The sequence below is a fragment of the Anopheles cruzii genome, chromosome 2 (assembly GCF_943734635.1).
Source record: "Anopheles cruzii chromosome 2, idAnoCruzAS_RS32_06, whole genome shotgun sequence".
NCBI classification, from domain to species: Eukaryota; Metazoa; Arthropoda; class Insecta; order Diptera; family Culicidae; genus Anopheles; species Anopheles cruzii.
Window position 1 is genome coordinate 33,379,300 of NC_069144.1, and position 12,626 is coordinate 33,391,925.

Here is a 12,626-nt window from a genome sequence, read left to right on the forward strand (position 1 = left end):
CGATCGCAACGAATCTGTTGTGCACAGGAGTATAAATTTTTTGATAAGGGGTCAGGGGATAGAAATACATCTAAGCCAAGTTTTCCTTAGAAAAAAATCAGTCTTAGAAACTAATTGCCACACGTCGTATTATTCTTTCATACAAGACTTTGTTTGTTAAAATGTTTTACAGTTAGCAAGACACTTTTCTTGCTCACTTTTACTTACCGCCTTTCCGCGAGACATTTCGAAAAGCATTGCGAATTTTCTCTTTCCCCGAAAGGTTATCCTTCCTCGATCTCTACAAATAGTTTTTGTTTTTTGTCGCGGAGTTTGCCAACAGAATATGCTCTAGGCATTGTAGTCAAGTGTATGCAGCCTCTATTAGCACTTTTAATAATTACATAACAGAAGATATTTCGGATCGAAACTCCAAGACAAAGAAAAGTAGTAGTAGTGCTACTCGTTCTAACTTTTTTTGCCTGCATTCAATGATTTACAGAGAAGGATTTTCCTAAAATACAGGTAACAGTTCTACTTTGATTTTGCGTTTTGATTGACCACAACTTTCGATAATAATAATACCCATCGATAATAAGATGGTAGTATGCTGTCAAAGTTGTGGTTGAGTTATAGATCTAATCTTGAAAAGATGAACGATAAAGAAAATATTTATTACTCGCCAGTTGTGTCAAATCTTGGAAAGTTAGAAAGCCAGGCGGTCTTGGCCTGCTCCAGAGACAACGTTAATCTCTGTTACTTTCTGTTGTGTTGTGTTTTTACAGGCGGGGGTGTTAGTCCCTGTGACGCCAGTCTCGGGAATCGAGCCAATGGCCAGCTTCGCAACATCCGTACTCGTGATTCGAACCTGTGACCAGCTGGGTTACATCGATGAGCGTTACCGGCTCCTCTGTAAACGTGGGCCATAAAACTACGATTTAAGAACACCTAAAACATTTGTGAAAGTGTGCATACATATAAATGTAGAATTTACACATTTACAGTCATTGAATGTTACAGTCGTACATTTTTTTCTAAAACTCAACCACTGCAAATAAATAAGGCCCTGTCCGTAAGATTCCGGTCCTTCTAAGATTAAAAAAACCTTTACAAACTAATATAATAAAAGTATCTTCTTCTGCTCTTTTCCGCCTACAACCGCTGAGCGATCTTGGCCTTCAACTTAGACAATGTTTATCTCTGTTGGTTTCTGTAACGGTGTGTTGTTACTGGCGGCGTTATGTGCCCGCACTGCGTTGTGTGTTTTTTAATTAAACTCTCTTACTTTGTCAACAACAGCGACAGCAAGTGTCCCATTTTTAATATCTATGAAATTAATCTTGAATCGTGCGAAAAACATTGTTACGCTTTTATACACAACTTATTTTAAGCATTTACGTGTTTTACCCTGTGTGCTGCCCTTCCAAACTAATATGATTTTTGTCATACATATCTTTCAGCCGAAGATGACACGAACGGCGAAGCGTCGACTTGTGGCCGCATTCTGATATTCCTATCATGGGTAATCGTCGTTCTGACGATGCCGTTCAGCCTCCTCGTATGCTTTAAGGTAATAACATATAAAAGCACCGTAGAACCGCATTCCCCTTTTAATTTTCTAGTGTCGATGTTGCCATCGTACTATAGAGGACTGCGGTCTGCGGTGCATCAGTAGAAAAGCAAAATTTGAATTCCTTGGGTTCTTAGGCCACTTCGTTAAATCTCTCTCAGACAAACACCTATGTACACGCAACGTCAAAAACGTTGGTAAGAAATCTTTCGTTTGGATCAATTGGATCATATCAAATAGATCCAAACGAACGATCAATTTATTTGAGAAAAACAAACAAGTTTTTAAATTTTTTACTTTTTATTCATAACATTCTTTAACTCTTAGTCATTGAAAACTAAACTCAAATGATGTTTGCGAAACTATGTATTTAAAACACTGGTTGAACTGTGTAGTACGAATCCAATCAAATACCACGACCGTTGCGAATAGTTACGTTTAGTTTTATATAGTTATATATTAAAATATATTGGATTGGGGAAAAAGAAATCCTTTATTTTCGCGTGAGCTTTAAAACTGTATTTAAGATGTTTGGATAGTCCGATTTGCGTCAAATTTGCACCATTTTGTTGGAAAATTTGTTGTCTTTTCAAATGTAGGTTCATAATGCCTCAATAGTCTTGACCTTGGTCGTTATTGGCGAAAAACTCTACCAATCTTTTTCACAATCCTTTCTTGATTTCAGTTTTTCAGCATTCAGGAAATTTTGAAATGCGCGAAAAAGATGTCAATCGCTTGGTGCAGGCTCCAGGCTATACGGTGGATGCACTAAAACTTCCCCACCAAGCTCCGGGACTTTCTGGCTTTGTTATGAGTCACTAAAGACGTGCGTAACATTTCGTTGTCCTTTCGTGAAACACAAAACCTCTTCCGATGGCCGATTCTGGTCGGTTCTGATCAATCACTAGCATCAAACGGTGCAGCTATTGACAGTAGGGATCTGAATTTAGTGGTTGGTTACACGGAAGCAACTCACAATAAACGATTCCTTCCAAGTCCCACCATATACCCAGTAGAACCTTCCTAGTCGTGAGTCCTGGTTTGGCCACCGGTTAAGCTGCTTCGTTCATCCCCAATACCCATCCGTTTAAGAAATGGGTCGATTTCGCTCCGTTTGGTAAAAAATTTACAGATGGCAATTCGAGCCATAATGTTTTATGGTGTCAATTGATGTGACACCCAAATATCAAGCTTCTTTCTAAATCCAGCTTTGCGCAAATGGCTTAAAACTGTTTGATGATTGATCTTTAGCTCCTAGCCGATGCTCTGATTATTAATATGCCGATCAACTTTGATTATTTCTGTGATTTTATCGACATATTCGATGACGTGTCTGCCTAGGCTTTACAAAAAAATAACTGAAAGTGGTCAACGAAACCAAAATTTCACCTAGCTAGCTGTTAGAGTATCGGGACCATAAACACCATGCAAAATTTCAGCAGCCTTGCTTGAATTTTCGCCTTTTTCGGACAAAAACTGTAGAAATTACCGAATTTTCTCTTCGTTCACCTCCATTGTTAACACCCTGTAACTCACAAACGCATGGTACAAACAAAAAACACTGAAGCATTTTTTTTAAGTGTAAAGTATCAGATTTAAAATGAGCCTAAAGTTGAAACTGTACGGGATATCGATCACTAAAGGCATCTATCGTGAAAATAATGAATGACTTTTTAGACTAGCTGATATATAAAAATTTATGTTTGTCTGTGTGTACCACATTTTCTCCAAAACTGTTTAACCAATCCACGTGACATTTTGCACAGCGTAGTTTTGTGACCCCGGATTGTGAACAGGAAATATTGACCCTCCGACACCTCCGGGGAGGAGGGGATCCCATACAAACGTAACGTATCGTAACGACCCATACGTAACGTCCCATACGTAACGCCCATACGCAACGTCCCAAATCGAACCAAATTCGGCAGATGGGAGTTTTGAGGAAGGGGAAATGTTCTGGTAAATGTTTGAAACCCCTCCCCTCTTTAAAAAGGGGGGCTCCCATACAAAATCTGGGTTAATGTCAGCAAAGCTCGGATAATTTTCAAGCAATTCGAGCCAAACTCAGAGGTGGTGCGAGTTTTGACCTGTATCCAACGGGAAGCGAAAAGGGAAGCTGATCGGATACGACACCTGGAAACGGAGGAGTAACGGGAGGCGGGAAGGGAAGTTGAACGAATACGTCACCGGGAAGCCCGATCGTTTGAACACTAGGAGCAACGGGAAGCGAAAAGGGAAGCTAATCGGATACGTCAACAAGAAGTCCTCTGAAACGCCTCCCAATCGAGAAATAAGGATGAAATGAGGCGCAGCGACGCGCGCCGGGAACTGCTAGTTTGGTTATAAAATGAAAACGGCTTAATATTTTACGATGAACTTGAATTGAACTTTGAACTTGATTGAACTTTTATTTGAAAGGTTGATTCTTAATTTTTTTTATGTAAAACAATTTTGGGAAACCGTTTACCACAATTGGCTTGGCAGTAGCTCATTCGCTCGACCTATTTTTGAGTACATTTTCGATTGTATCTGGTCCTATTTCGGCAATAGCAACTTGAATTTGGGTCTTGAAGTCATCAATAGCTGCTGGTTTGTTCGCGTAACATAAATGTCGATTGTGGCTGACGCTGTATGGCACGTATAGCCGTCCTGTTTGAACCAAATGCCGTCCAAGTTCTCAGCTTCAATTTCGCCGAAAACCAATCAGCCAAAATCCGCACCAAACAGTCACCAAACAGTCAGTGGGTTCATTCGTTTCTCTTGCACGAAATGCGGGTTTTCCAAAGCACAATACTGCTTATTACCATATCCACCGAGGTGGAAATAGGTGTTTTTGACGAATGATTTGACAATCTACCGCTTTGGAAATAAATTTTTAATATTTCCCAGCTTTCTTCAAGCGTAAAACGTCTTATTTCATCAACTTCAAAGTCTATAATAAAAGTCAAAACACACCGCAAGTGGAAATTTTGGAAAGTAAATTTCGACACGTAATGTAACGTCAAAACCGCTTTGTCTTATATGAGTTTCTTATGGGGCACTTCACACCGGTGTCGATGTTAACTTCCTCCGCCGAAGTCAAAGTTTAGAAAAATGACAATTCTACTGTTGCGACCGTTCGTAAATTTGCCAAGGTTCGTATAGTTGGTGGTTGGGTGGACAGGGCGAAATTTTTCTGGCTGTCTTGTGTTTTGACAGCGATTTGTGTTTATATTTGCAAGTTCAAGATACATTGAGTTTTGGTGCGAGAATTAAAATAGATTTATGATGAATTTGTGTTTAAAATAACAACTAATAATTAAGTTAAAGTTAGTTTGCATGTTTGTGATACAAAAAAACCTCAAATGAGTAGTCTTCGATTAGTTTTAAAATACACAAGGTGTCTCAATGTTTTCACCCGAACAACTGGGCGAAATACTTTTCTGTTGACTTTCGCCACCGTTCCCAAATTCGGCAAATTGGTGTGAAAGCGTCGAAGAAGCGGTCGGTCGGTCCCAAATTTCTGTTCTTGGTGTGCAGACGTCTTAAATGTTTACAATTTTCAGAATAAAGTTTGACGTCTTAAACGTCAAGTAATTAGAAGTTCAAAAAGACCTCCAAATGGGCCACTTGTAGAATTTAAACTTAACAAAACTTTTAACCGATTAATGATGGTATGCTACTTTAGAAAGTATAAAAACGTGGTTCACATTTCGTTCACGGTCCGTTCACAGGTCGTCCAAGAATACGAGCGTGCCGTTATCTTTCGATTGGGTCGCCTGATGCAAGGAGGCGCCAAAGGACCAGGTGAGTTAGACCAAGCAGTTGGGCAATGCTTCGGCATGTTGCATATAAATTGATTCAACGACATATTGTTTGCCACTTCTTTCGTTTTTCTTGTTTTAATAAATGCCACATAATTTTTTTTAGGTATTTTCTTCATACTGCCATGCATAGATGCCTACGCGCGCGTTGACTTGCGCACACGTACCTACGATGTACCACCACAGGAGGTAATTTTTTTTATATATCTGATAATTGGAAGCATAGTACAACTACTGAATTACTGTTATTCCTCATTTTAGAGGATCTTTCAAGTGTAACAAATAACATCACTCTATACATACTCGAATTGATGATTCTAATCTATTATGTCGACATCTTTACTTCTTGTGTTTTTTGCGTTCGCAAATTTCGTACCTTGGGCGGGTTCGTTTCTGACAATAAAAGGTCTTGACGAAAGACAGCGTCACCGTGTCGGTAGATGCCGTGGTGTACTATCGTGTCTCGAACGCTACCGTTTCGATTGCGAATGTTGAGAATGCACATCACTCGACGCGACTCCTGGCGCAGACCACGCTTCGGAACACGATGGGTACCCGGCATCTGCACGAAATCCTCAGCGAACGAATGACAATCTCTGGAAGCATGCAACTCTCGCTCGACGAGGCCACTGAGGCGTGGGGAATCAAAGTGGAGCGCGTTGAGATGTAAGTATGGATTGGTTTTAATAGAGAAATTTCTGGGGATCTTAAAAGTGTTGATGAACACATTTTCTGGCGTTAAAAAGTAGTGTGCCAATTACAAGTGTCTAGGATTGTGTTAATTATTCGTTCTTTTGTGCTTTTCAATACAGCAAGGACGTACGCCTTCCGGTGCAGTTGCAAAGGGCGATGGCCGCGGAAGCAGAAGCCGCACGAGAGGCGCGCGCTAAAGTAATTGCGGCTGAAGGTGAGCAGAAGGCATCTCGTGCCCTAAGAGAAGCCTCGGAAGTGATCGGTGACTCGCCAGCAGCCCTGCAACTTCGGTACCTTCAGACACTCAATACGATCTCAGCCGAAAAGAACTCCACTATCGTTTTCCCATTACCGATCGACATACTGACATACTTCATGAAATCGAAGGAAGCTTTCGCTGCCAACACGTAAACACAATCGGTACAACATGTAAGTTTCGAGACAAACCCGATCAATTTATACTAGGGCATTTATACTTTCAGTACAAGAAAGCGAAATGTTTTCATTTTAAAACGCTATGTGATGGTTCAAATTACTATCATCTTTCTGTTGTTCTGTTAGTTTAATACCTCATTCATCATCATATTTTATTTAAAAAAAACGTCACCAAAGAGGAAAACCTTTTTCCTCTTTGGTGACGGACAATGCCGTGGGTATACTTCTACTTTCTACAACTGTTTTTCGTAACCTTAAACAACAACATGAGACGTATTTACTACGTCGTATTCCTTAAATCTACCAAAGAAATTAGCTTCAGAATTATGTAACATAGTTGCATTGGCATTTTCTCCACTGCTAGAAATCCTACCCCGACCTTACACGGTTCTTTCCTTGTACTTACCTACTTTGTACTTACCTTACATACTTATTTTCCTTTTTGGTATACTAAAACTACTAACTCTGAATTACTATTTTCAATACTATCCATATGTCATATCAATAATTTTTTTTTTAATTATTATGTTCTTTTCGATAAAATTAACAGAAAGCAGATGTTTGAAAACGAAATACAAGACACAAAGTTCGTAGCCAAATCAGAATATATTTTTTAATGAAGTATGTTTGTGAAAAAATATGATGAAGTAGCCAACTGAATAGATAATTACAACAGATAAATTTACTAAATCAGGAAGGATTAGTGAAGTATTCAAAAATGGGAAAGGTGTTTAATTGTGAAATTAGTTTTGGTCTACATATGTATAACAAGATTAAAAACAAGAGCTCAAAAAGTACTAACGGTGACCTCTAGTAGTTAAGTGTCGTTCAACAAAGAACTGTCATTGAAATTTTCTGTAATTTTCCGCAAAGAGCAAAAAACGGAGCATAATACGACAATAGTATCGATGTTCAGATTCAAAAGTAATTTACCCCAATTGCTGGTAATAAGTAAAAGAGTTGTTGAGGTTTAATTTGGTTTTTGGAGCTTTTTAAAAATTGTTGTAAATAGGCATAACATCTTGTTTTCGCATCTTTTCCGATTGGTCTACTTTAGTAAAAGGTGGTGACTTGGAGGTGGTGGAGTTGGTGGAGGTTTTAAAAAGAAGGTGACAATGATTTACGCAAGAGACAACTTGTTTTGTCATGCTATGCATAGAATGTTTGTTTATTTTCAGTGATAATAAAACCAAGATCGGTCAAACGAATTTAAATTTTGTTAGCTAATTCTGTTCTCCCTCTTCTATTCTTTGCCTTCACATATCTCACTTTTATCGGTTTGGTAAACCAATCTTGGTTTTATCTTCTCTGGATTCTCCCATCTCATCTACTATCAAAATTTGGGTCTTTGGACATTCACCATAGTCTTTATGTTTTTGGACTTTCGTTCGTAGCCATAATTTTTTTTTAATATTTAATTATTCTACCGCTGATTGTCAAACTCGATGTACTGCCACATAACACTGGACTCTGCGCGAATCCCAAGAGACATCTAAACCTCTCATTTAGATTCTTCATGCTACGTCTGCCAGTGTTTCAGATTCGCTTGTAGCCTGTAATGGAAGGTTTAATATTTCTTTGGCTTAAAACGAGGTGAAAAGCAAAGCTTTTAAGTATCGATAAATCGACAATTTTAAAGCATTTGCTTTTACTGCGATTTTGTCCCACGGATCTAAAGTTAGATTGAATATGTTAGGTCTACCGAATAACTCTGTCCGTTTCAATTAATGTGTCCATTGAAACTTGATTTAACAACTTTATTTTAGGTGAACACGGTTTTGTTGTCTACAACTAGCCGGTTTGATGAACTTTCTTACGCTCAAACATGATTTTGATATGTTGAAAAATGATAATAATTTCAAACTTGATATTGAAAGCAATAAGAGGATCTTCTCACTCCAAATTTTTCGCTCGGTTTTGACGTTTACCTGTGTAGTAGGATAATTCCTCGCAAGGACGTTGCTCATGGTGGCGTATTAAGACAACGTGTTGTTTGTCAACTATCTGCTGCACATATCGGCAAATTACTAAAAGAAATTCAATATATAATGTCAACTCTGATTCCGTAATCATTATGGTAAGGCTCAATTCAGTATAACTAATTGTTTCGGACAATACAATATATACATTTGTAAACCAGGAATTATATTGAAATGTGGGACATGAATGCCGCTTAAAACAGGTATTGAAAAACTGGAATGAAATCTTCGTGGCATGAGTATCATTGAAATGCACCGTGCAAACCGAATGCATTCAGAACCATGTAGTAAACGAAGCTACAATATTGGTTGTGTATGAAAGCATTGTTGAGAAATGAGTAGAAACTTGCCAAAACCCCTAATTCAACGCAACCATTAAAACGAGCTTAACTCTGAACAAAAGAACTTATGGAACATTAAACAACCAATTGACCACTTAACTGATTACAGAATTAACAACGGGGTCTTTTAAGAGATCATACAGTTATTATATCGTAAATGTCCAATGATAAAATGATTTGAAAAATGATTTGAAGTATAAAAAATCTACTTTCCGAACCAGGTGCGGGTCTTACCACTTACTAAGACTCCTACCTATAGTTTTCTTTTAATATTTATTAATAATTGAAATAATCCTAAATTAAGGAAGATGTCACAATTTTTTATTTTTGGCTAATTTTGTCTCTGCAGACAATTACTCCAAAACGGACAGAATTTTCCGATAGACCTAGAAAAAATGATTGGGAGAATGAAGATGAAGAAAATGAATGAAGAAAAAACAAGGACCGGGTTTCGAGTTATTGGTAAACATGTCACTACGGTCTGTCATGGTTTCAGAATGATAGTGCATTGAGATGAAAAACTATACTGAAGAAAAATGAATCCCAGAGAAAAATGCAGAACGAAAGGAATAAAAATTGAACGTAATTTCTAGTAAATTTTATTTCTTACTCAGCACCACCCCTGATCACCCACTCAGCACCTTGCCTGATTTGCTTGTCTAGAACAAGTAAGATATTTGTTGGAGTTTAGATATTCAAATGTTTTGAATCGGGATGACGTTCTTTTATTTATTTATCGTTCGGAATTTTCAGAAGGAATAATTTTTAATTTCTCAAAGTTAAATATTTTAAAAAGTCAATTAAAAAATTATGTAAAGTATGAAATATTTGAAAGCGTTAAAATGATAGCTGATTATACAGGACAAACAGCCCCATCAAAGAAAAGAAATCATAAAATCAAGCAGTAAATCATACTATTCAATTGGACCAAAACACTTGGTCAATTAAAGTAAAAACGTCACCGAGTTGGTGCCCCCTTTTTTGTACATCTTCGTTGCTACTCACTGGAATACAAACAAGAACTTTTTATTCGTATTACTTTGCAGCCGAATATGTTCAAACGCATGTTTGTTGAATAAAACTGTTTGAACCGTGTAATGTAATCTTTTATGGTCACTTTAAAATTATTAGATTTTATCTTTTTATCGCAGGTGCATTATATCGCAGGTGTTTACCTTTCACAACACAATTGTGTGTAGAAACCACACGTGGTACAATTGACGTTACACTGATGTTCACAAGATCATATAATTTATATTGCCCCTTTCAATGTTGTTTGATGAATTCTTAAAAATGTGTCTGTTTGATGGAAATCACAAATTTGTGCGTACAATGAACGTGCACTCTACACATCAATGAATTTAAGTCTTAAAATCTACATGCATATAATGACCAACAAATCAAAAGAACAAAACTCGTTGAAAGTGATATAAGCTTTAAGATGGAGGTAAAAGAAAACACACTGATGACAACTAGGAAACTATATTAGCCAGATAATAAAAAGTTCATTATTAAAGGCAACTGGGAAAAGAAACACGAATGCAGTTAAGATTCAGGAAAGATGTACATTAAAAGCTCATTTCAGCGTAGGGTAAAAAAAGACATAAAAAATTCACATGAAATTCAAAGAAATACGGTTCTTTTTCTATGCGAAAGTATCTTATATATTTTAACGATTTTCAACCAAATCTCAGAATCGTTGGCTACCGCGAAATGTGAAGTGAGGGATAAACACGAAAAGAATAATAAGACGAAAGAAAGACGCAAGCAAACAAACTTTATCAGTGTTGTCAAGTATTGCCGTATTAAACGAACCAAAGATAAATTCTATTTAAGATGCTGAAAATCACAGACGAAAAGTTTTGGTAAGGAAGATGAAAAACAAACCAACAAAATGATAGTATAACGAGCCATTTGAACGCATAAGTTATTTAATTGCTACATTGTTAACATGTACCGTGATTACCGAAAATTATAACTTAGCAAAGAAACAAGACGTTTGTATAAACAAATATTTTTAATTTTTCTTATAACTATCCAGTCGTTGTTCAAAATACATACTTTTACTATAGCTGTGTTCAATACAGCTTAAAAAACTCTGTCCAGATGTTCTTCTCGCTGCCACGAGCATTCTATCACTCGAAAGTGTCAAAAATCGAAAGTAAAAGGAATTTATTCTACACTATATTGCGAATTTAGAGACGGGCCTAGTTAAGAGTCAACATGTGAAGTAAAATAGGGAAACACTAACCCGAGACCTATTAGGGTAGATGTATTTACTGAAAATGGGCATCCGTATTTTGTCCACTTACTCTTCCCATTAAATCATTTGTTTCCTCCATAACCACTAGCATTCAAACCATTGGCTACGACACAGTTTTCGCATGTTCTTCTTTAACTATCACATGTTGTGTCTGACCACGAAGTAATGTCTGAAAGGTATAAAGCAGAAACGGAAATCAAAGTAGAACTACGAAACTTTAACTATTTCAAACATTGCAAAAGGCAGAAAATTAACACAATATGAATACAATTGTCCGTTGGTACATGAATGAAAGGAGATTGCAAAATGACATCGCTGTCAAGTATTCTTAAATATTCCTGTTCATCATCGCACACCGAGTTTGAAATCACACGCATTTTGTCTTACTGTGTGGAGCATAAAAAACTAGGTCAAGTATCGTGCGAAATGTATGCGAAGTGCCGATTGCACAGTTCAACACAGCACAACACAACCACAATGTCAAATAGCACACAAATCGTGACAAAATCAAAGAAAAGTAAATAAAACGATTCATAAGAAATATTTCTTTTTAAGAAAAAAACACGTTTTACCTTGATGCTTAAAGAAGTTGTTTGCAGTCTGTTGTCACCAATCTGTACTGTATTTTATGTTATAGTGTGTATAGTGTTAATTAATTTGTTTAGCGTTTGGTTTGATTTTCAAAGAACTGTCTCTATATTTTTATGAATTCTGTTCCATAAACTCATCGACTTAATAAACCTACGTTTGTTGTACTGTTGTTTTGCTATTGATGGGCATGTCCATCATTGTCGCTGTTCGTTTTGTACTGTACTGTTGGTCTATTTACGGTCTATTGTTCGTTCTCTATTGACGATGTTTTGTGGTTGCTGCTGACGGGCGTTTGGGCCGCCCAGCCCCTCTGTACTGTCCGTTCGGTGGCTCCCCTAGTGTTTCCAACGAAAATAGAATACAACAAACAAAAGAGAAGAAATCAATAATTATTGTTTGGTTTTATTTATAGCAGTTGAGACATAACAAACCCTCGCTCTGATCCACCCATTCACGATCTTTTGGAGAAATTATTTTCTTTTGTACCTGTCACGCAGAACTTCACATTTGGTTTTTCGGTTTTCCTGCTGTCATGCGTTCAGTTCATGTGGCATCTATTTTCCAACCTGCTGGATCTTTTGTAGAAACTTATCGAAACAAATCAATTGTTCCGCAATCTTTCAAAAGCATGATTACCTTCTGTTAACCGCTTCTGTTAAGGATCCAAGACTCGCCCAAGACCCATACATAAGTACTGGACGTATGAGGATCTTGTAGATCCTGCACGTTATTTGCCTAGCCAGCTGCTTCGAGTACAAATGCCGTCTTAGGCCATAGTAGCACCGTGTAGCCGTCTGGACGTTGTACTCGCTTCTCCGCTGTAAAATTCGGCGTAGGTCAGCTAAAGATTTGGTCAGCTCTGGAGCGGTTTCATATGAATCCGCACTGGTAGTCTCCAGTTATCCACTCGGCATGCGGCAGCAGTCGTGTATACAGGGTTCTGGCTAGCACTTTGTGGCTGTATTGAGGATC

General features: G+C 37.5%; 1 protein-coding gene across 2 annotated transcripts in view; it reads left to right on the forward strand.

The window, feature by feature from the left end:
- Positions 1-6,456, forward strand: part of LOC128277549 (band 7 protein AGAP004871) — a 22,857-nt gene extending 16,401 nt beyond the window's left edge. For both annotated transcript variants that reach the window (XM_053016022.1, XM_053016023.1), the window contains 5 exons: positions 1,440-1,549; positions 5,263-5,335; positions 5,459-5,541; positions 5,759-6,018; positions 6,165-6,456. In XM_053016022.1, the coding sequence (XP_052871982.1) occupies positions 1,440-1,549; positions 5,263-5,335; positions 5,459-5,541; positions 5,759-6,018; positions 6,165-6,456 (818 nt within the window). The remainder of the gene's footprint in view (positions 1-1,439; positions 1,550-5,262; positions 5,336-5,458; positions 5,542-5,758; positions 6,019-6,164) is intronic.
- The last annotated feature ends 6,170 nt before the right edge of the window (positions 6,457-12,626 follow it).